Source organism: Sceloporus occidentalis, unplaced genomic scaffold (assembly GCF_023333645.1).
Source record: "Sceloporus occidentalis isolate IW3139 unplaced genomic scaffold, rSceOcc1.0.p SCAF_36, whole genome shotgun sequence".
Lineage (NCBI taxonomy): Eukaryota > Metazoa > Chordata > Lepidosauria > Squamata > Phrynosomatidae > Sceloporus > Sceloporus occidentalis.
In genome coordinates, this window is record NW_028317016.1 from 7,844,764 (window position 1) to 7,869,465 (window position 24,702).

Consider the following 24,702-nt stretch of genomic DNA (forward strand, 5'->3'; position numbering starts at 1 on the left):
GCCTGCATGTTGGACGCCCCTGCCGTATTACTTTCTACCCCCTCTCCCTCCCTTATCACTTTCTAACCCCCCTCCCTATCTACCCTCCCCCTTTGTAGTTCTCTCACCTTTAGGTTGAGCGACGGGAGCACGAGGCTTCAGTCTTCCTTCTCTGCTGCGGTGGCTACTGCTTCACTGCTGAGCGCCGAAATATGACGTCATATTTTGGCGCTCAGCATGAAATGCCGGCACCGCGACGGAGGTAGAGGCCTCGTGGAGGAGAATGGGGGGCGCCTGAGCGGTTGCTAGGCACCCCTCTCTCTCCTCCGCATTAAAAAAAAAAAGAAAAAAAAAAGACAGGATTTAAAGTCGCATTGCGACTTTATTCCAAATTCGGCAGGGGCGCAACAGGGGGGGCAAGGATTAACCTAGGGGGGGCAATTGCCCCCCCTTGCCCCCCTGTAGCGATGCCACTGATGGAAAGGGTTAAAATACTAGCATTTGAAATACCTTGGGGTGTCTAGTTTTCAAAAATATATGGTTTGATGGGGTAAATTGAATTAGCCGGCTTCAAAGATGGTCCTATTAGGACATGGGGGCAGAATGACCAGATGTAAAAGTTCCAAGTTAAAAAATGTGCACTTCCTAAATGTGGCCTTTTACCTCCCAAACAACCCGACAAACCCATGCATGGGGGGTATGACTGTACTCGGGAGATGTTGCTGAACACATATTGGGGTGTTGTTTGAAAGTGATGTATACCAGGAGCTGTAAATCCATACCTGAAGAGCAATTTTAGCGATAAAAAACACAAAATAAATTACTACCACAAAGTTTGACAAAGACTGGTGGTAGAATTAGTGCATGGAAAGAGTTAAAATTCTAGTATTTGAAATACCTTGGGGTGTCTAGTTTTCAAAAATATATGATTTGATGGGGTAAATTGCATTGGCCGGCTTCAAAGATACCCGAAATGGCACATGGGGGGAAGAATTTCCAGATTCGGAAAAAATGGTTTTGAAATAGCAAAACGCTACTTGTACTTAATGCTCCATAACGTGCAGATAAAAACATTGGATATTTCTAAACTCAGGACAAATAGTAGAATATATTTAGTAGGTTTTTTCATTAGCTTTTTTGGATGAGTAAAAGATTTTTGGGATAAAAGTCAGAAAATGTGGGTTTTTTTTACATTTTTCATCATATTTTATTATTTTTTTATGGGAAATTAGATAATATGATTAAAACGATGGTATCTGAAGAAAGCCCTTCTTGTCCTGAAAAAAACAACATATAATTTGTGTGGGTTCACTAAATGAGTGAAGAGAAAATTACATCTAAACACAAACACCGCAAAAGTGTTAAAAAAAAGTGTTAAAAGTGTCCTTAAGGGGTTAATGTCTACGTATTTAGAATGCAGTGTCATCAAAGTCCCTGTCCCAATACTTTTGTCCATATAGTGTAAATTCCCCTTGATGTTTCTCAAAATGATTGATATTGTCATTATTATTAATATTAATAATATATGAGTTTTGAGAACTAAGTAGCCACTGAGTTAATATTATAGATGGGTGTTGTCTGTGACCAGTGTTAAACTGTCTGGCTATATGCTATACTGAATCATTTCATAAGAAATAGCATTGTATGATTGGGCACAGATGTGATTGAGTTGCATACTTGTGGCTCATTAGCTTTGCTATGTCGTGCAAATTTGCAGCCATGTAAACAGGCTTTGTGAAATTCTCCCTTGGGTTACTTATACTGTACAGCTGTTTTGAAAGGGTATATGATTCTTTCTTAGCCTAGTCATTCATTTTGTTTATTATGATTCTCCTGAGCAAAGGCATGATTATAGACTATTAAATATGTTCAGCTGTCAAATCTATTTCATCATGTTGCATGCACTCTTTCTGCGAGTCTTCAAGAGCTTTATTCTCCCCGTGAGATTCTCCAAACCAGGACACTTCATTCAGAGTCTGTTAATCTCAATCTTGTTTTTCTGTTATACTAGAGTTTTAAAAAGTCTCCTATTTAGGGAAAAATGACATAATTTCTTTGTGTCTTTAAATGTTTTTGTATGTAATCATTAGGGCTGCAACAACTAATCGATAAAATCGATAATAATCGATAATGAAAATCGTTGCCAACGAATTTCATTATCGATTAGTTGAATCGATTTTTATCGATTATAAAATGAGGGTTTTTTCAGAGCAAACGCTCTGAAAAATACCCCTCATTATATAAGCCGTTTCAGTGACTCACAGCAGCAGCTCCTACTTACCAGTCCCTCCCTGTAATCACTGTGACAACTGGCCCCGCCCCCTTCCTTCTCCCAGAAGGCCAGAACCACATGGCTGTGACACTCATCTAACTGTAAGTATAAAATTAATATTTGGGCTGCTGAAAGTTAGGGGAGGTGGGGTTTAATTTAGGGGCAGTTATGGTTAATGGGGTGTTTAGGGTTAATTTAGGGGAAGTTATGGTTAATGGGGTGTTTAGGGGCAGCTATGGTTAATGGGGTGTTTAGGGGCAGCTATGGTTAATGGGGTGTTTAGGGTTAATTTAGGGGCAGCTATGGTTAATGGGGTGTTTAGGGTTAATTTAGGGGCAGTTATGGTTAACGGGGTGTTTAGGGTTAATATAGGAGCAGCTGTGGTTAATGGGGTGTTTGGGGTTAATTTGAGGCAGTTGTGGTTAATGGGGTGTTTAGGGTTAATTTAGGGGCTGTTGTGGTTGATGGGGGTCTTTAGGGTTAATTTAGGGGATGCTGTGGTTAATGGGGTGTTTAGGGTTAATTTAGGGTAGTTGTGTTTGATGGGGTATTTAGAGTTAATTTAGGGGTAGTTATGGTTAATGGGGTGTTTAGTGTTAATTTAATGATGAGGACTGAGGGTTAATTTAATAAAGTTAACTTAAGGCGCAGTTAGAGGTAAAGGGGGGCAGAATAAGGGGAATCTAAATCCTGGGGGCAGTGAAGATTAACCCAGTACTTATTTATAAAAGTATGGTGTCAGTGTGATGCGAACAGGTCTGTGACTCTGAGGGGACTATGAGATATCTGGGGGTATAAGGCATATACGATATATAAGGCATATGTGGGGAGGCAGTGTGGCATGTCTGGGGAGGATGGAGTGGTGTATCAGGGGGTATAAGGCATATCAGGCACAGTGGCATATGTGGGGGTAGAGTGGAGTGGAATATGTGAGAGGCAGCGTGGAGTGGAATATGTGGGAGGCAGCGTGGCATATGTGGGAGGCAGCGTGGAGTGGCATGTCTGGGAGGCAGCGTGGCATGTCTGGGAGGCAGCGTGGCATGTCTGGGAGGCAGCGTGGCAAGCCTGGGCTCAAATGTGCATGTGGGAGGCAGCGTGGCATATGTGGGAGGCAGCGTGGAGTGGAATATGTGGGAGGCAGCGTGGAGTGGTATATGTGGGAGGCAGCGTGGAGTGGCATATGTGGGAGGCAGCGTGGAGTGGCATATGTGGGAGGCAGCGTGGAGTGGAATATGTGGGAGGCAGCGTGGAGTGGAATATGTGGGAGGCAGCGTGGAGTGGTATATGTGGGAGGCAGCGTGGAGTGGCATGTCTGGGAGGCGGCGTGGCATGTCTGGGAGGCAGCGTGGAGTGGTATATGTGGCAAGCCTGTGCTCAAATGTGCATAAATTGGGGGGGCTGGTTGGGAAATAAAGACAAGAAATGCATTTTATCAGTTTTTTTTTTTATTCTGCGTTTGTATTTAACATCATTTGTTTATTAAATTATTTTAAATAAATGAAAAATGTACATTCATTTTTTTATCCGATTAATCGATTAATCGAAAAAATAATCGGCCAACTAATCGATTATGAAAATAATCGTTAGTTGCAGCCCTAGTAATCATGTGCTCGTGGTGCTATTTTATTGACTCTGCCATCACCTTTATAACCCAGAAATAAGCGGTTTTTGAAGGTATTTTAAAATGTGATGTTTTTATATAATTAGACCTACTTTTTCTTATCATGTTTTAAGTGGGACAGCTTCTTTAGCAGGCTTTGTTGTTATACCAACATTAGAGTATTCCTAGACTTCTTGAATGTTGTCTTTATCTAAATAAAAAAGTGGAGGAAAGCATAAAGATATGCTTAGATTTCTATACTATAGGATTGTAAATATATATTGTAAATGTATATAATAGCCCTCACTTCACAAAACCAGACACATATGCCAACACTCATATAAGGGTGCAAGTAATCCAAGAGCTCTGCTTCATCGCAATATAATATATCAAGCAGAAAAAGGACACAACACACCTCTTCAATGGAAAAAGTAATTTATTATTAATACCTGTTTTATGCTGGAATACATTACCATTTCCATGGAAGAGGTGTCTTGTGTCTTGACAGGGGTAGCCTCGACTCTCGGGCTATGTCATCCAGATAACCACCCCCCAATAAAACACAGACACGAAATGTGGGATGAATAAAGGCCACAGCCAATTTATTAACGTCATTGCCACGCAACCTGTAAACATAAAAAGGTGCATTAACACGGCAATGACCCAAATACCATAAACACCCGTAAGCTTGCCAGGACCAACCGGGGCCGAACCGTAAGCATAACCGTATGGGAGGGCATACCATGATGCCCCTCCCCCACCTGAGGTTCCAGCAACCGCCCAGCCAGGAACCTCCCACCGAGACTTGAACACCAGTGGCAATAACCACATAACACCCCCCGGCAACCTGGCAAGCTACCGCCCCCCCGGCTGTGACAAAATCCTGAAACAAAACAAAGAAAATTAGTAACAAGGTCACATATCCACATGAAACATCACAAAATAAAGGGAGGGAGGGTGGGACAAACACACCGGGTATGCTGGCACAACAAAAAGCCCCGAACCCCCTTAAGCCCCATCCTTATATACCCCCTTCACTTCCTCCCCCTCCCCACTGAACTTTCTATGACCCCCTGACCTAGCCCTGCTCTGCATCCCTGTCAAGGCCCCTTCCGTTCCATTCTGACTACACGGGCATCAGGATAATTGTTGAATTGGTGAACATGTTATGATGATTCCAATAATCATAACCATGGAAGTGATCTCAATGTAGGTCAAGGCTGAACTAAAAAATGGTCAAGTTCCACAACTGGAAATAATATGGTTGTTATTTTAATGGTTATTATTACCATAGCTTCATCACTTGAGTAAATAAGATTCTGATTTTGATGGTTACATTTTCTGTATTAATCTGCCATAAAATCAAGATCTAGTATCCACTGTTCCAACAGGAACAGCTCACTTTGGATGCCACATAGTAGATGAAACACAAAAAGGCATTGTGGAGCATGCACAGGGTGTAACAGACACTCATGTAGTATTAGTTTCATGGGAGCAGCTGGATGACTGAGGTCATTAACCTAATACCCTCATTACCACACTGCATTTTGTCTTCTCATTGAATAAAGCTATGCCAGAATGGGTCTGTGGAAGCGAAAAAGAGAATGGGGGCTGTTTTAACACGTTAAGTGCTTGGGGAACAGAACAAAATGACGTTTCTCTTCGGTAGAAATAAATGTTTTCCAAAAATGTTGTATTAGAACTGAAGTTTGTTATTTATGCCTAATACATTTGGGCTAGAACATAGGTCGATGCCTAATTTTGCCCCAGGCATTTACCCATCTGTATTAAGTACTTTTTTGGATCTTAATGTTATTTTGGTTTATTGGTATTTGTCCATGATCTACTCTATGCCAGACTTTTGTATTGCTATGTATTGATAATAAAGTGCTATCATATGGTATCATGTATGTATCTATACACTTAATAACTGTCATTGATTACATTGGGGTGTTTGGGGTGTTGCTAGACATACACGTTTTGTGGCTGGAGAGTTTGTTTTGTTCTATTAAATTGGCTTTAATCAACTTGCCTTGAACCTTTTATTTAATACATCTAAGCTTTGACCCTACTAGTTTTTCTCTAAAAAGATCTGTGGATTAGATACCAAAAATACCCATTGTTTATCCGGCTGCATTTGTTCAGGATACACACCATCTACATTAAAATTAAAAAAGACGATATTGGTTATTTTCCTTGAGAAAACCGTCCTCTATCCTACATATGCTAAAAATGTATTTGGCTGAAAGTCTTTATCCCCTGGCTTGCAGCTCTCTCCTTTTTTGTGCTTCTCATAAGGGAAGTGACAGATGGCTAGACCGCAGTGCGGTGGCCATTTACAGTCAGAAATGAAACCAATGGTGTGTGCCTTGCAGTTGCAGACCTTGAAACCAAGCCAACAATGCAACTTTTGAAAGAGGTTCACTCTGAGACAAATAGGAATTAACCCGATTGCAGCTATGGAGGCAGAAACCACTTGACTTTGAGTTATAAATGAACCTCAATTTAACAATTAACCCTTTGATACGTGCAATCAACCCTTTGAGTGCACGTACGAAAGATGCACATGGCTGATCTTTTGCTAGTTTGCGGGCATCTGTAGCACGTCCGTAGTCGCTGAACTACTTATCTCATCATATTTAGTGATGTTGATGGGAGCTATGATTTGACAAAATATGGTACTTTCTTCAAGTTGCTTTTTGTTATTTAAACAGCAGATTGGGTATGTTTGACCTTGAAATTGTACATATTGTTTCTAAAAATTATAAGGATGATTCTAGACAGGTATAGTAACAACTGCCATAGTAAGGGATGTATTGACTAGGTATGTCCTTAGACAGAACATTTGTATTACAAAGACGGCACACTGCAGGCTTTGGTTCTTGTCTAGAATACATAATAAAATTTCCTTAAGTATACTGCATTAAACATAATCTATCATCAAAATGAGATCATGAAAAAGTTTATAGCTATTTAAACGCAGCCTTAAGTAATGCAGCAGTAGTATAATTTTTATATAGTGCCAATTAGGGAAGCATTCTATGTTCTGACCCAGTGTTTCACAAACAGTTTTTTACCACATATCCTCAACGTACAACTTTAGTAAATATCCTGTTATAAATGTTTTTTTTTCAAATACTGTTAATTTTTGAAATGAAACATGTTTCAATGCAGTACCTGCATCTAAGTTCCCAGCCATCTTTGATACCGAGCTCTTAAATGTTTATTATACGTTCATTAACATAACAGTTAGATATGATAAGATAAAACTGGTTAGATGATACATTAAAAAATGTATTATGCTATTGGTATGAATAACTAAATAACATGTTGATGGGGGTGTAGGAGCTTAGGCTTTGAGTATAGTATGAGGAGCCTTGAGTTATGGGTATCACGGCGATCAGTAAATATAGGGTATTAAAGTTGATATGAAAATTAAAAACAGACTCTTACTAAGGCCTTGCTATATATTAATGATGCGATATGTGATCATTGGATGTTTATTCTTTAAATGTTTTATGTGTATCGTATACATATAGGGGCTATAAAATGTTTGTGTTGGGTGTACATGGGTGAGCCATTTTTGCCTTCAGGATAGGTGTTTGATCCAACTCAACTCAGGAGAGCATGAGATGGATCTGAACCAGTTAAAATGTCTCCATCTTTTTTTTCTTTGGGTCCTTTTCCAAATCATGAGGATGTTCTGAAGGACATGGACTGAATGCTTCTTATCTGCCATCAAATTCTATATTTCTATGTTTTTCAGGGGGCTGTGCTATACCTGGCTTATCCACCTCATATACAACATTTCTGTTTGTTAAATGGACTATGAAATGTGGTGTTATGGACCTAGGAACAGATTATTGAATACCACCTAATTATTAGACATGTGCATTTGGATTCTTACAATTTGCAAGTTAACAGAATTTTAGCAAATTCAGTGATTCGTACAAAGCCACTGAAATGAGGCCAGAGCCCCCCCAGACTAAAACAAAGCAAAAAGCTCAGGATTTTTATCCTAAATACGCAGGCCCACATTCACTCACACTCTCACTGTAAGGACTTACCTGCCTCTCCGGTCCCGCTCCATGGCTGCTCCCGCGACACTTCCTCCTCAGGCCGCTTCCCGGGCAGCGAGTACCACCGCTACCCGGTCGGCGTCTTCACCTGATTACCTGTCTGACCCGGTTGGTTCTCTGACTTTCTGGTTCCTGTTTGGCCTGGCCCACTCCGCCATCCGGGGTCCTACCTCACCATACCATTACACTCACAAACTCACTCTCTCTCTTACGCTTTCTAAATATGTCCGTACCTTCTCTACCTCTTCTCACTTACAGTTTTGCCAACCGCTTCCGCATCTTCTATCTTTTATCTTCTCTTCTATCTCCAATATGGTGGTGGACATCACCGAAAGTGAAGAGGAGGTTTTGCCCTAACTTGAACTCAGTGCAATATAGCGGCCCTTCCAGTGATGTCCTCTCTACAATCCTGAAACTAGGTGAGATGGCGTCACCGAAAGCGCCATCGTTTTGCCCTAAATGAACCAAAGGCTTCAAAGGGGCATCTTTGTTTAAGGGGAACTTTACTGGTTCTTCTCAGAACCTGGCTGATTTAGAGAGAGGAGGGCAGAGCTCAGAAAAAATAGATGGTTCTTGTTTATTATTATTATTGTTTATTAAGTTATATAGCCCCATCATGCTTACAGTACATTTTCAAAACATAGTCTTGGCTATTGATTTACGATGCTTAGTTTATTTCTCATATTGTTAGCAACTGGCAACATTACACACACTTTCACCTGTTAGTTTCAGCAGAATTAGAATAATTTAATTATCTTAAAAGTAATATACAATTTAGCTATGCATACGCTTACTTCAAAAACCTGTGAATCGTTATAGAAGAATGATTACCTACTGTATACACAGGCACTAGAGAAATTGATGCTAGCCAGGTGTCTGTTAGTGAAGCTGTTAATATGCTGAGTCTCCTTAGGTTATCATTAGTTTCACTTCATCGGCCTGGGCTATTGTTTGTGTGGTATTGCATTACAGCTAAAGTTCCATCAGATCAAGACATGAGTTGAGAAGTGTTGTAATTAGTCTATTAATCCTCGCTAGTGTTTTGTAGAACTACCCAAGTGCATCCAGGAAACAGACCAGGTATGCATATGTCTCTGACTAAAGTCTTTTGTAATTTAGCTAAGGAGGCAAAAATGTCTGCTGTTGAAGGACGACAGGCATAAGAGAAAGGCATGGAAATATATTAAGATAATATATTGTCAAAGCCCCTTTGGCGTTCTGCATCATTGTAACACTTACAGGTACTTATTTACAGAGTGACTGTGGAAGATGTTTACATGGGACCCCCAAAATAATTCCCTCATCCTATATCTGCAGCTGTAATTAGCGGTATAATTTACTATAAACAATCTCAAACGAACGTTTTGTATTTATTATTATTGATGCCAAAAGCATTAAACATTTGACTGAACTCCTGAAAGCCTTTTTTCTTGAGACTTTCCTTAGGCTCCTTTCCCTGGGGGTGTAGATAGAAATATATTACATTAATTTATATATGTTATTATAATACAACTAGTGTACATGACCACCATTAAAATTGTGTGTACTTTTTTGTGTTCTTATTTTTCTTCTTCTCCCTCCCTTTTTTCTCTCTCTTTATTCCACATTATGTCTTCCTGCCCTCTTTTTCTTTTCTCTTTCTATCCTTTTTTCTTTACCTTCCTCTTAGCTTGTTTTTTATCTTTCTTTCTCCCCCCTGCATTCTATTTTTTCTCTGTTCTCTAATTTTTATTTCTCTCACTATCTTTTCCCCCTCTATTTCTTCTCTCTTTTTTCTCTCTCCAACTTTCTTCATTTACTCCCTTTCTCTCTCTTTCTTCTCTCTTAACCTTCTTTTTTTCTCCCTATTTCTTCCTTTGCTCCCTTTCTTCTCCACTTGTTTTTTTCTTTACTTTTTACTGCTGTTTGCAGCCCCATGACAGCTGGGCTGTAGGATACAGGCACACACATTTATCTCACATTGTGCGATCAGCATTAGACTTGAGCACATGGACCAAAAATGATTTGGACACATTTTTGATCCATTCTTTTTAGACAATTAATTTGGTTTCCTGCACTTTTGGTTTGGATGAAATTTGGAGGGATTCTTCAATTCGGAAATTAAATTCATGAGGTTGTAAGGGACATTAAAATAAAATAAACCACACATATATACATGAATAAACACAAAAAACACCAAGCTTGGATGAAACAGGCCGTGACTTTTATTTAGTTTATTAAACATACAAACTTCAAATATAACGATATAACCTTGTAACCATTGTATCAAAATATAACAAGCCCTTGGCACAAGCCCAGAGCCTCCGACTAAAAACACATAACCTTGCCAAACCGCCATAAAAGCCAGCCGGCATAACTAAAACTTACAGTTCACCCTAAAATTATAGGATAACTATACCCCGATAAAAGCCACGACAATAAATACAAAAACATTATAATACAGGGTGGGTGGGCGGGCGCATTTTCATTAATTCCTCCATGAAGTCTTCAGCTTACCAGCCTCGCCACTGCTCACCAGACTCAAAGGTCAGTGCAGTATCGGCTCAGCGGTTCGCCAGGTAAGTGAAAAGCTCCCTCAAACGCACTCTATTTATAGGTGCTTTTCCCGCCCATAGCGCAGCGCAAGGCACCCGCGAGACAGGCACGCGGCAGCGCGAGACATTCAAAAAACGCGGCAAAGCGCTAGCGCATGTGCAACAGCGCAAAAACTTACATAAGCTTCACATTTATTTATTTTTTTTTAAACAACTCCCTGACCTTTTCTTGACCCCACAGCCTATACCTGTCAATGTTAACCCTGACCTTTGTTTGCCCCCACAACCTCATGTCAGCCTGCCCTATGGTTGCAGGCTCTATCATGAGGTTGTAAGGGACATTAAAATAAAATAAACCACACATATATACATGAATAAACACAAAAAACACCAAGCTTGGATGAAACAGGCCGTGACTTTTATTTAGTTTATTAAACATACAAACTTCAAATATAACGATATAACCTTGTAACCATTGTATCAAAATATAACAAGCCCTTGGCACAAGCCCAGAGCCTCCGACTAAAAACACATAACCTTGCCAAACCGCCATAAAAGCCAGCCGGCATAACTAAAACTTACAGTTCACCCAACCGCCTCAAATGAGCTCTAATGCCCATTTGAGGCCCTACCCCACCAAACCACGGCCTGCTCAACCATACACTGCAGATCAACATTAAATATATCATTACCAATGTCAGACAGATGAACACCATCCTGTCTATATAGACCCACACACCCACCTTCTAAATCAGAATGACGAAAAGAAAAACCTCCTTCTAACAGCATAAATTTTTCAAGTGCTCTATTAAATTTGCGACGTACTCTCTCCAACGCCTTTAATTCTGGCCTCTGCAGCCACAGAAGACGTGGAATCATTTCGGACCACACCAATAACACATCCTTAAAACATTCTTTAACACATAAAATTAAACTTTTACAAAACAGTATTAAATCTAACGACTTCATTGTACGCATGTCATTCCCACCACAATGCATTATTATGGCATTAGGCCATGGAAAATAATCTATACACTCTTCTAAGCAATCCCTCAAATTATTAACCCTTAAACCCCGTACCCCTAGCCAATAAATAGCGATGTCCTTCTTATCAAACCCTAAATTCTCTCCATAGCTTCTTGCTGCTGCTCTTCTTTGGGCCCAAAAAACAAAAGAATGCCCAATAATCCAAACTATAAAGGTTGGATGACCTGCAAAAAATGCAAAGTTAACAAATACCCAATAAAAATAACAAGCTTATAACAAATTTGGCCTAACGTATATTTTAAAACGATTAGACTGCCACCTACCCAACCTCTTAATCACTGACTCATCCAAACCCAATAAAGCAGCCTCCGTAGCAGCACCAATTCGGAAAGAATGAGTCGTATATTTCTCATTATCTAAACCCAATTCTTTCAACCCCAAACTCAAAATCCTCCTAAATTGGAACCTAGTCAGTGGTAAACCTGACTGATGCACTAACCAATTCCCAATAACCCCAGGCCGAACTTCATTGAACTCCGCTGCAGCTGCAACCGGACAAATATCAGAACCCTCCAACTTGTTCAAGACAACCCAACAACCTCTGGCCTCCTTATCCGTCTTGGAAGTACGGACGAACAATCTTAAATTAACACCACATATTACATCCCTATCCCGTAAACCAGACCCACCATCCTTATTATTAGCTACTAACTCACTAATCCTAAAAGCTCCGAAAAAAGCTATAACAAAAGCAGCTTTAAATAATTTACATTCAAACTCATCCCAACAAATTCTATATAAAACACCTATCAAACTATGTAAAACCCCTGATGACAATGGCTTCCTATCATCAGGAATCCTGGTTCTATTATGATATCCTTTAAGAAGCTGTTTAATCAAAAAATCCCTAAAAGAATGCTGCTTACCGGCCAACTTGAAAAAGAAAGCTACACCAAATAAACATCTATCTATACTAGACTTCGCAACACCCTTATCAATTAAGCTAAGCACGAAAGATAAAGCTACATCTATACTCCCGTCAAAAACATCTAAATTCCTGCTTTGAACAAAAACAGACCAAGCCATAAAAGCCTTGGAGTAACCCTCCCATGTATTCTTTGAGACAGATTTCACCAACAGATTACTTAACTGGGTGAAGTCAAGTCCCAAACTGACTCCGGAACTACCAGCCCTTCCACGTCCGCTTGTGGCGCCAACGTCCTGAACAGCTTGAAATTGAAACGAGACAGCGCATCAGCCAAAATATTTTTATTGCCTGGAATATGTTTTGCTTTAAGCCAAATGTTACCTCTCAAACATAAAAACACTAAATGTCTTAATAAATTAATCACAGGAATAGATTTAGCCCGCAAAGTATTAATCACCCAAACCACGCCCATATTATCGCAATGAAGCAAAATCCTTTTATTAGCCCATTGGCTAGACCACAATTCGAACGCTACAACCACTGGAAATAACTCTAATAAAACCATATTTTTAATCCAACCAGCCTCAACCCATGTAACTGGCCATTCTGCTACCGCCCATTTCCCACTCCAAAATATTCCAAAACCAGTAGCTCCAGCAGCGTCAGTAAAAAATTCCATAGCATCACTATTTACAAATTCCTCTTGCCAAATAGCAGAACCATTAAAATTACTCAAAAACAAATCCCATACTTTAAGATCCTCCCTTATCTGCTTCGTTATCCGAACCCTATGTTGAGGTATCTTCTTCCCTGCAATGGCCCTCGCTATATGCCTAGAGAAAACTCTACCCATAGGCATTACCCTAGATGCAAAATTAAACATTCCTAGCAATGACTGAAACTCCTTAACCTTTAATTTATGACTACCTAAAACTTTATGAATAAACCGCCTCATCTTACTAATCTTATCAACAGGAAGTTTAAAGCACATATTCTGCGTATCAATAACAATTCCTAAAAACTGCAACTCTGTAGATGGAAAAACTGTTTTATCAGCAGCTAATGGAACACCAAAACTATCTGCTAAATGTAAAAACATATTAAGCATAGTCAAACAATCATCCGAATCCGCTCTACCAATAAATAAAAAATCATCCAAATAATGCACTACTGAATCAAAACCTGAAACATCCCTAAAAACCCATTCTAAAAATGTTGAAAACGCCTCAAAATAGAAACAAGACACTGCGCAACCCATCGGCAAACATTTATCAAAATAAAATAAACCGTCAAATTGAAAACCAAGCGATCGAAAACAATCAGGATGTATAGGGAGCAACCGAAAAGCCGCTTCAATGTCAACCTTAGCTAATAAAGCTTTTTTTCCCATCAATCGAACCCACTTAAGCGCATCATCAAATGATGCATAATGCACCGAAAAATCCTCCTTTGTGACTTCATCATTTAAAGAGCCACCATTCGGAAATGACAAATGGTGGATTAACCTGAAGGAACCAGGTTCTTTCTTGGGTACTAAACCAAGCGGGGAAAGACGGAAACAAGAGAAAGGCGGCTTACTGAACGGACCAGCAATCCTTCCCAAACTTAATTCTTTACTTATTTTAAGCCTAACCACATCCTCATTGACCTTAACAGACCTTAAATTATCCACCCACACCATACCTTCCTTATTATAAATGGGAATCTTAAAACCGTCATTAAAGCCATCATAAAGTAACTTAGCCATCTGTTGGTTTGGATACCTGTCTAAAAAGGGGAGCAGACTTGCTAGTCTCACCGGCGTCACTGCCTTTGGGAACATCTTTTCCTGCATTAAACAAATTCTTACGAAAACAACGGAAAGCTGGGTGATTACCCGAACAAACTGAACATTCATGTTTAAACTTGCACGTATTAGGCCACTTACATTGGTTCTCATTGAAAGACCAGCAAAAACCTTTTTGTCTATTAGGTTGTGAATGTGAAACATTTCCCATTGACCTGAAGCTAGACACATTTCTCTGAGGTAACATAATGCTTACCCATGAGCCTACATCCTTCATCCCCCACTTTAAATTCTTATGCACAGACATTTTTTGTCGGAAAGTTTCATCATAATGAAACCACGCTAAACCTCCAAAATTCTTATATGCTTCCAATACCGCATCAAGATGCTGGAAAAGACCTGCACTGCATTCCATATGTTTCTCACAATAAACGCTTGAAAATATACAAAACGCCTGCAACCAATTATTAAACGATCTCGCTACCGGTCTACGTCTTTCTTCCTCTTTATCAGACTTCATCAAAAATTCTTTTGAAGCAGGCAGTAACGATAAAATATCCAAATATTCATCATTCCAAATTTTTTCTTTAATAACTTTACTTAAATGAAAACCCAGGGGGGAAACCTCACATGACATTACTTCCTTCATGCAGGCTTCATTCACTACACTGCTTTTTACACCAACATTTCCAGATGGTACCCAAGCCTGAGCTGGACTTTGTTTCTGAAAACCCTTTAAAACATCCATAAATGCTGAAACCGCTTCATTAAAAGTATTAGCAGAAAAACCCACAGACTCACCACCTTCACCAGCTCTGCCATCAGCTCTCAAGCCACTCTGTTCAGCCCCAAGATGTTCTGCAGCATCTGGGACAGCCTGTGATGGACGCCTACCCCGGCTGCTCAGCTGTGCGCTGCATCCTTCACCCGGGTCCTGCATTGCCCTAGAACGCTTAGGGACATTCTTCACCCGAGAAGCGGGTCTTTTCTTCATCTGTCCGGCATCAGAAACCTTTCTTCCGGGTCTGCTACGTCTATCCGACGCAACCATGACCCTATCACCTGATCCAGTTGAACCGTGGACATCCCGCGATAGAGCGCCATCTTGTGGGATCTTCACCGGTATAAAAATGTCCACCGGCTCCTCCTCCGCCACTTCGTCTTCAGCAACGCTCGGATCAAGAACATCTTCATCTGCAACCGAAGAAGCCAGAAGACATCCGCGAAGCCAATCTTCTCCTCCTTCGCCGGCAACCCGCTCCTGCAGCATTTTCATTAATTCCTCCATGAAGTCTTCAGCTTACCAGCCTCGCCACTGCTCACCAGACTCAAAGGTCAGTGCAGTATCGGCTCAGCGGTTCGCCAGGTAAGTGAAAAGCTCCCTCAAACGCACTCTATTTATAGGTGCTTTTCCCGCCCATAGCGCAGCGCAAGGCACCCGCGAGACAGGCACGCGGCAGCGCGAGACATTCAAAAAACGCGGCAAAGCGCTAGCGCATGTGCAACAGCGCAAAAACTTACATAAGCTTCACATTTATTTATTTTTTTTTAAACAACTCCCTGACCTTTTCTTGACCCCACAGCCTATACCTGTCAATGTTAACCCTGACCTTTGTTTGCCCCCACAACCTCATGTCAGCCTGCCCTATGGTTGCAGGCTCTATCATTATCATGCTCTGTGACACTGTCTCTCACACTCTCTCAAAGTCTCCTTACCTTCTTCTCCCACCGCTTTTGTGTGTCTACAGCTTAGCGTCTTGTTCTCCACTTCTCCTTCTTGTTCTCCTCTTCTAAATTCTTCTTTCTTCTCCACTGATCTTTTTCTCCTGGTCCTCATTGGGTTACCCTGACCTTCTAATGAAGGAAAGGGGGAGAGGCTGTCCCCTAAGTGCACTCCAAAGCTCTGTCCTGTTGCAGAAGTGCTCCAGGAGGTTTAGAATAATGCAGACAGAATCGTGGAGAAAGAGAAGAATTTTTACACTTCTCCGCAAAATCAGGGGAGACTTTGTCTCTGTGATGTGCATCGAGGCACCACCCTGATGCAAAAGTTCTCATGGAGTAATCTGGGTAATAACCAGTGATCAAAACAAAATCCAAATAAAAATTTAGAGCTTTCTGCTTTGTTTTTCATTTGTTTCATTTGAGACGCTCTTTTTTCAAATTTGTGCACATCTGAATGCACAAGTCTAGTCATCATGGTATTATGGTAGGAGTAGGGATGAACCTTTTCTTTTGGTTCAAATGACTGCATCTCACGCAGAGTTTTCACTGCAGCTCACACCCTGTGTGAATTCCACTTACAGAAGGCGAAGAGCGCTTCCTCTTGCAAGCTTACAACCCATGATGTGCAGAGCTCTGTGCATCCCAACAACATAACTTGATGCTCAGATTTTCCTTGAGCATAGCAGAAAATATATTTGTGTCACAAGGTTTTTGAATACACACTCAAGGTCTGCTTCAGTTACACGTCTGCTGTTTTCAGCAAGTTGCAGAGTTGAATATGATTCTCGTACCTCAGTAAGCAATGGTTTGTTAAAGGTTTTATTCCATATACTCCGGAACTAAATGGCTATACCATAGATTTCAAGCAAGCAGATAAAATGTTTTTATTTTATATATGATTATAATCAATACTATCGATTGTATACGTAAGGTTGCATACTATTGTAGTGATTATTCTTAATGCCATATAAACTTTTTTGTGAGCTGGTAAATGGCAACTGCTTATTTCTGATTCTATAGTACAGAGAACCAAACAAGCAGTCTTTTGTTTAACAAACAAATTAGTAATGACAGGAAGTATTTGTGTGTAATGTTAGAATAAGCTGAGTTATTTGAAGGGAGGACTTGACTGGAGATAACACGAAAAGTGGGGTTAACTGACCAATTAAGCCCTTTACTGTCCCTTTTGATTAAATTAATGTAAAAAAAACGGAAATGATCTTCTTTGTAAGGAGAACATAAGCAGAAATGTAGGCAGAGAACAACATTTTTGGAGAATAGTTAAAATGTGCTTTATTTGTGAAAGTAGATGGAGCCACAAGTAAGTTATATTTACTCATGTTGCAGTGGAATTCTAGAAATCTGCCCCTTTCGCCTTCTAGCTTTGGGTCATCACTTATAACGTAATCTTATTGCATGCCTCCTAAATGTCTTGGTTTTCAAGTCACAATTTGTGTGCACTGTCCTGTTACCCTATGTAGCTGCTCTGCTATCCTACTTTAGCAGGCTATGGGGGTCATGGCTAGGTTGGGTAGATCATATGATCTGCTCTTGCAATGCAGACCTCCATCACAGCTCACACAAGACCACCTTGCAATGCTCTGCAACTGAGCATCACAAGGTGGCTCTTCCTGTAGAGTGAGTGGGTGATTTTGCTGTCTTCAGACAGCTTGGGGCTAGCCCAAAACGTGCATGGCTAGGCCCAGAATATGAAGAGGTTTGGGTGTTCCACCCTGGGAAATTCCTAGCAATGGCCATAACACTGGGGGTTGGGATCCTAATTGTAATAGGAACATTATTAGTTCCTTTCAGCCCACTTCAACATTAATTGCAGAGGCTCCCAGTTATCTACATTAAAATGTTGAACATCACTTTACAATATGTTTGTGTGTGCTATTTTTTTCCATTAGACACATATTGCTTGAAATAATTGGGGATTTCAACCTGTTATTTAATGCAGATGTTTTTCCTTACAGAGATATCAAACCTGACAATATTCTACTTGATGAACAAGGTAAGAAAATTGATTTCCAATACTACCATAGATTTTTTGGTGTTATGTGTATATATGTACTATTCTGTTAAAGCAAATGGCATATTAGTCAATAGGGATAATTTCAGTAAAATTTTGAGCCCCATAACAAAAAAATACCTTTAAGTATAGGAAGGTTTCAAGTGGAATAATTCTAGTGAGCTATGTAAAGTGTTTTGTCATAGGTAAACATACAAGAAAAGACATTACAAATAACTGATTAGAATTTTTTCACCCCGAGCTGAATATATACTTTAGAAAAGTATTATAACTGAACAATAAAGGGCTTATGCTAATAATGGTCCAGTGGCTTTAAATTATTTGGTGATCTTGTACTAAATGTCAATTGTGTTTCAACTTACTTATTTTACTACACATTATTAAAAAAAACAACTCCAGAGAGCTTCTCCTGCAAATGTAGCAAAGTTAGCCCTATATAATGCTCATTTAAAACTGTAAGAATTCTTGACAGACTTCACACCCAGACTTAAGTATGTATTTATACTGAATCAACTCTGTCCTTCTTGTTGAAAAGGTTTTTTATGTGTTGACATTAAAAAAAATAATGATTTTGTTGGTGAGTGGACATTGTAACTCTTTTCCAAACATGCCAGATATCTCCAACTTTAGCGAATAAACCTCAGTATGATTCTTAAGATGAGAAAGGGACCAAGGAACAGAGTTGCTAAGATCAAACATCTAGGCCACATCTGCAAGGAATTAACTTTGAGAGAAAGTCATTGCAGAGTTACCTGGATCACTCTCTATGAATATTTGATAAAGTGACAGAGGGATGAATGCTGCAGAACACAACCCCTGTCATAGTCCATAAATCACACATAAAGTGAAGATCAGAAAGTACCAGTGTCTCATTTGTTTCCTTTCTCTTTTAGACATCAAAGTGATCCTTAATGCATTACATCGGTCTATCCATGGATGGATAGATACTTATACAGATGATAGATGGATAGATAGATAGATGGATAGATAGATAGATGGATAGGTAGATGGAGAAAGTTTATTTGATTTTATTATATTTTTGTATTAATACTCTGTGATCCTCACACTCCAATAAAACAAACAGTTAAAAAAAAAGAATCCCCACGTACTGAAAATAAGTTGAGGGGAGGATGAGAGATAACCTGACATGGGATGAGGGCTAAATAGGGGTAAATGTGATGGGCTCTAGCTTTTAATAGGTTTATTCATTAGATTTTAAGTTCTATATCTGAGGCATGAGGTGGTTTTCTATATTACTTTATTATCCCCACCTCATTATACCCTGGGTGGAGGAGGAAGGGAGAATTTTTCACCTATCTCTAGTTTGAGATTGGGCGTCCACCACCAGCAATCACTTTTTTATTATTGACCATAAGGACATAAGACTGAAGCTGAATCTTTTTAGTCAATTTAACTCATCTAATTATTTGACTTGTTAGTGAATAGTTATTCTCTCTTAATTTGTTATAAAATCACCCGTATGCATGTATAGCTTCAAAAAACTAAATTTTAACTCTCCGTTCCATCAATAAGAGTTATGAACGTCCTGATGAAGGCTGTTGACACAAATAGTATATTTCCAGCTCATCCTTTTCTTTAGGACTGCAGATATTTGTCATTCCACATATGTAATGTGAAAGACGCAATGTTGTGCTTCCAAAAAGCACAGCATGGACAAAAAGAGCATTTATCTATTTCTATAGCTATATAAAAAAAAAGATGTATTCACAACAATCCAGGAACAGTTTTCTAGATAAGGAAACAAAACACAGCCAAGGCTGCAAGGTTCAACGCAGACGTCAAGTCCTGTAGAAAGACATAGAGAATGTAAAGCGGTATAAGGGTAATGAATGGAAATACTGACAAATAAATATCTAAACAAATATGTTTTCATGGCTGCAAAAGAGGTCCATAATGCGTTTTTCTTTAATGTTTATTTTGGCTAGAGTAAAAACACTTGCTCGGGTCAAAATGCAAGATAATATTTTACTCCGTAATTAAACGTTACGCAAAACAAACATCAAAGAAATATAGACTACTATAGAACCACAAGATTGTCTTGAATGTTTTAAAATGGGTCCGTATGCCATATATTAAAGTGATGTGCACCTTTTTAATTAATAGAGTGAATTACTGACTCTTGCAACTCTCCCATGGATGCTATTTTTCCACAGTCTTTTTCTTATTGTGGAATCATGAACATGAGGCCTTCTTTATATTCTAGTCCAGATTGTTTTATGACCTCCTTGTTGTTGTTGATGCACTAAGTTTTCGATCGGAGGTATTTTGGTAGGCCGTTCACTCTTGGGAAGTTTCACCACATGTTTTCTCTCAGGCCTGCGTGAAATAAACTCACCTTACCATTTGAGTGCTGAGCCTCTGCTTCTTTATTTTTAATATTAAAATTACACAAAGTAAGAATTCCGCACCAAAATGGAATTCGCTGGGTATGCGCTGAAATCTTGCTTTGTGAACTTTGTCATGGTTATTCTAGCACCAATCCTGAAATCTCAATGTTTTCTACTTTTTAGGTTGTGTGCTCCCCTATTTTTGTATGATATTGCATTACGTTTGATGATCTGAAACATTTTAGTGTGACAAATATAAAAAAAATAGAAGGAATGGGGACGGGGCAAATATGTTCACAGCCCTGTAAGTAGACTTCCTGGACTCTCATTCTATTCAAAAGGACCTAAGCTTCTACTGAAATCAACGGGCATAGCCGCAACCAACTGCATGCTTGTTCATTAAACATTGCATTACATTTTTTTTCTATACTCTCTTGGCCGCAGCAGAAAGCACACATTTGCATGTAGTAAAATGAATGTAACATGGTGGAGTGTTTATATGCAAAAATACATTCGTTTGTGGCTTACATACACACATTGTGGATTTTTATAGTGGTGTAACAGTGTAAATGGCTCATTAAACAATAAAACATTTTTATTATGGAGACAGAAAGGATATTAGATGTTAACATTAAAAGTGCAGCCATTTTTCAGCACCAAGTATTTCTCAAAACACTTATTTGAACATTATGACTTTTCCTCTTTTTAAAAACAAAACAGTTAATAGGTACAAACACATAATGCAATGACTTTCAAATAGTGATCTTTCTAAAGGGAATTAAAAACCTACCTTCTCTGTCAAGTGGATGCATACATGTTACACATTTTTACATTAGTCACCTATACTCTGGCGTCTGCATCACCATGAGAGTGGGACAAACTATACAATAGAATAACAATCTGCTTTCACTTTTATGGCCATCTACGTAGCTGGATCTAACTTTTATTTCTCTTCCAGTTCCCATTATCTGATCATATTTGTTATTGAACCCTAGTGAACTTCCGGCTTCATTATTGTTCTGCCGCTTTAAATATTTTAGTAACAACAGTCTCTACGTTTTACAGTAGGTTGATGTTGTAGGGTCAACGTATACCTATAGCTTTCTTCTCCAACTAGGTGTTTTTTCCTTTGTCATTATCAAGTCAGTTCAATTTTTAAAAGGTCACCCATTTATATTGTTGGCATATAACAACTTATAACAACATTTTTACTCTACTCCATGGAGAAGTTAAGCGCACACACATACATGATTGAAGGTGTCATGATGGAGTCGGTGTCCAGGAACTATGTTCTTCACAGTCTGCACTAGAAACATTTTTTTCATCTTAGAATACTTTATGTCCTGTTTCAATCAAGAATCTTACTCATAAATAATTTGCTTAATTTCTAGCCTCGACATCTTGTAAAGTGTATTTATGTCATCAAGTCCAGAATAAGGAGCTTGAGGCCATGGAGCACTTATGTAACAATACCTCTCTTTTCTTGTGAATAACTACTGTAGTTTTTCCGGTAACCTAAATAAAACAAAATACATGTAAAAAAATGAATACAGATACCTTTACGTTCTTTCAGAATTTGGTTCAATGTTTGGGGTATGTTACGTCTCTCAAGCCATGGATTTAAATGATTGGATAAATACAGATTGTAAATATGTTGCTTTCTAAAACAATTTCTGAATGTGAAGAATATATTTGTTAAAATTCTTTTAAATATGCTCATAATATTCACCTGATTCCCAAACAATGTAGCTTAGTTTTAGCTTGTGGCTGGAGTAATAATACTACCATCAGTAATATGTTTTTTATATATTTTAATGCAGGTCATGTACATATAACAGATTTCAATATTGCTACACTCGTCACCAAAGGTTCAAAGATCACCACGGTAGCTGGAACCAAACCTTACATGGGTAAGTTCTATTTGTATCTAATGTATTTTCCTTTTTTCTGAATAACAAAACTAGAAGACAGATTGGTCTTACAGTGACTTGAAGAAGAACTAGTACTAGTACCAAAGTGATATCTCTAAATTTCTGATAGTATCATTGGTTTTAATGGCCTGGTTAGAATTCATATCCGCTATTGGGCTCCAAATATTTTGTAAACTTCTTGTCTTACAAACCTTGAATAGGCACACAGCCTCTGGGTACAAATACTGTATCTTCATAAGTGTTCTGTGCAATAGGGCAAGTGCCACTTTATTTGAGTGCCCATAAAATTTGGACTACAGTAAACAAAATGCAAAAACAGATCCCCAAAGAACTCTGCTCTCTTTAGCAGTAACTTCCAGTAATATGTTGAATGAGTTGTTATTGGTGGTGAAAGTCTCTTAATTATGCATTACATTGTTACTTTAGTTATGTGAGTATAATGGGTAATTAAAACTAAAAAGAGATTTAATGCATGCCTAGGGATGTTGCATAACTTACATAGAGAATAAAATTGTCTTGGCATTTTAACTCGAGTGTGCCGGTATGGGTGGGAACAGTTATATGTATACAAGGAAACTTATAGGGTTTGACCTGGAGTCTCGTGGTGAAGCCCAGGTAAGTTTCCTTTTTTTCAGGCAGCGTGACAAAGTTTGGTAATACCAACTGCTTTCCAGTTTAATTTACAATCCTTACAAATTTAAGGTTGTCTTGGGATAGTCAAGTCAGCCTATGTGTGACAATTTGTCCCTACACATGACTAGCTCCACATCTTCATGAAGCCAATCCATTTTGTTCTATCTAGCCTACACTGATACATTCCTAGGTATGGTTATTTGTAATTAGATTTTTCTTTTTATCTGATGTAAGTGAAGAAACAATTAAGGCAACTGAAAGTAGGTATCACACCATAGATCAAGCTATTGGAAATATGGCTACACATTTTGAACAGAAAAATAACTTAGTCCTTAATCAAGCTTCTAACAAATGCATGAAAATATTACAAATAGGAGCCTTTATTATATAACTTTCCCAAACCATATGTACTTTTTTCCATTAAATTGCCTTATCATAGCTTTAAAGGTGGTATTTATCACAATATATTTTTATATCAGTGGCCATGCTCATCAACATGTCTATTCTGTTCACTGATATCCAGAGATCCACTTTAATTTATTTCAGCATTGACATGCAAAGAGTACCATTTTTTATAGCTTCTGCGTTGCCAAGTATAATTTAATGAGCTTGGAGAGGTCCCAGCCATTAAAACATATGTTTCCTAATAAACTCTGTAATTTATTCTATGGCAAAGAGATGAACGCTTTCCCTTTGAGAATTTGAGGTTTATGTTTACCTATCTCATAGTAAGTCTAGGTCTTTCCTCAAAGCAGATACCTTCTCAAAATTCTACAAGATACCTTCATCAAGGTCAAACATTTGACAGGTGGTGTATTCTCAGTGTTAACCATAGTCTACAACATTTTTTGCAATGATTAGACATAGTGTAAAGTTTAATCAGTGTGTTGTTTTTGGCTCCATAGTAAGACACAGCAAAACGTATATGGACATCTTGGAATATGCATAAGTCAACAACAAATTCATTGCTTAACTAAAATAGTTTGTGCCAATGATATTACTTTAAAGGAAACCTTTTTTAGGATATAGATGATTTTGATTCCTTTATAACTTGTTTTTTTAATTATATATTAATTTCTCCATGAATTCTCCATGATTCTTCTATAATCCATGGGCTTGTATAGAGTGTTAGCTTTCGTGCTGAACCATTAGGAGCACCTGACTAATATTGTGTAGTTCCCCTTTTGCCACCAGAACAGCCCTAACTCATCGTGGCATAGACTCCACTAGACCTCTGACTAGACATGGTATCTGGCACCAAAAGGTTAGCAGCAGATCCTTTCAATCCTGTAAATTGTGAGGTGGGGCCTTCATGGAGGCAACCTGGTAGGCATTTTCCGCAGTGGACAGGGGTCGACATGGGCACCCTGACTGGTATGCGCCTACGCAGCCCCATACACAACAAACTGGGATTCATTGTGTGTTCTGACACCTTTCTATCAGAACCAATGTTAACTTTTTCACCAATAGCTACAATAGCTCATCTCTTGGATTTGACCACACGGACTAGCCTCCCCCCCATGTTTATCAATCAGCCTTGGCCGCCCATGATCCTGTCGCTGGTTCACCGCTTTTCCTTCCTTGGACCACTTTTGATAGTCACTGATCATTGAAGACCGGGAACACCCTACAAGAGCTGCAGCTTTGGAGATGCTCTGACCCATTCGTCTAGCTGTCACATTTTGGCCTTTGCCAAAGTCGCTTAGATTCTTACACTTGCCCATTTTTCCTGCTTCTAACACATTTTTGAGGATTAAATGTTCACTTGCTGCCTAATATATCCCACTCACTGACAGGTAACAAGATTATCAGTGTTATTCACTTCCCCAGTCAGTGGTCATAATGATTATGGCTGATAGGTGTATATTTGT

At 38.9% G+C, this 24,702-nt stretch overlaps 1 protein-coding gene across 1 annotated transcript in view; it reads left to right on the forward strand.

Moving 5' to 3' along the window:
• Positions 1 to 24,702, forward strand: part of LOC149297908 (serine/threonine-protein kinase 32A-like) — a 45,644-nt gene that overhangs the window by 13,529 nt on the left and 7,413 nt on the right. Inside the window, exons 4-5 of the mRNA XM_089488085.1 lie at positions 17,864 to 17,901; positions 22,088 to 22,177. Of these exons, the coding sequence (XP_089344211.1) occupies positions 17,864 to 17,901; positions 22,088 to 22,177 (128 nt within the window). The remainder of the gene's footprint in view (positions 1 to 17,863; positions 17,902 to 22,087; positions 22,178 to 24,702) is intronic.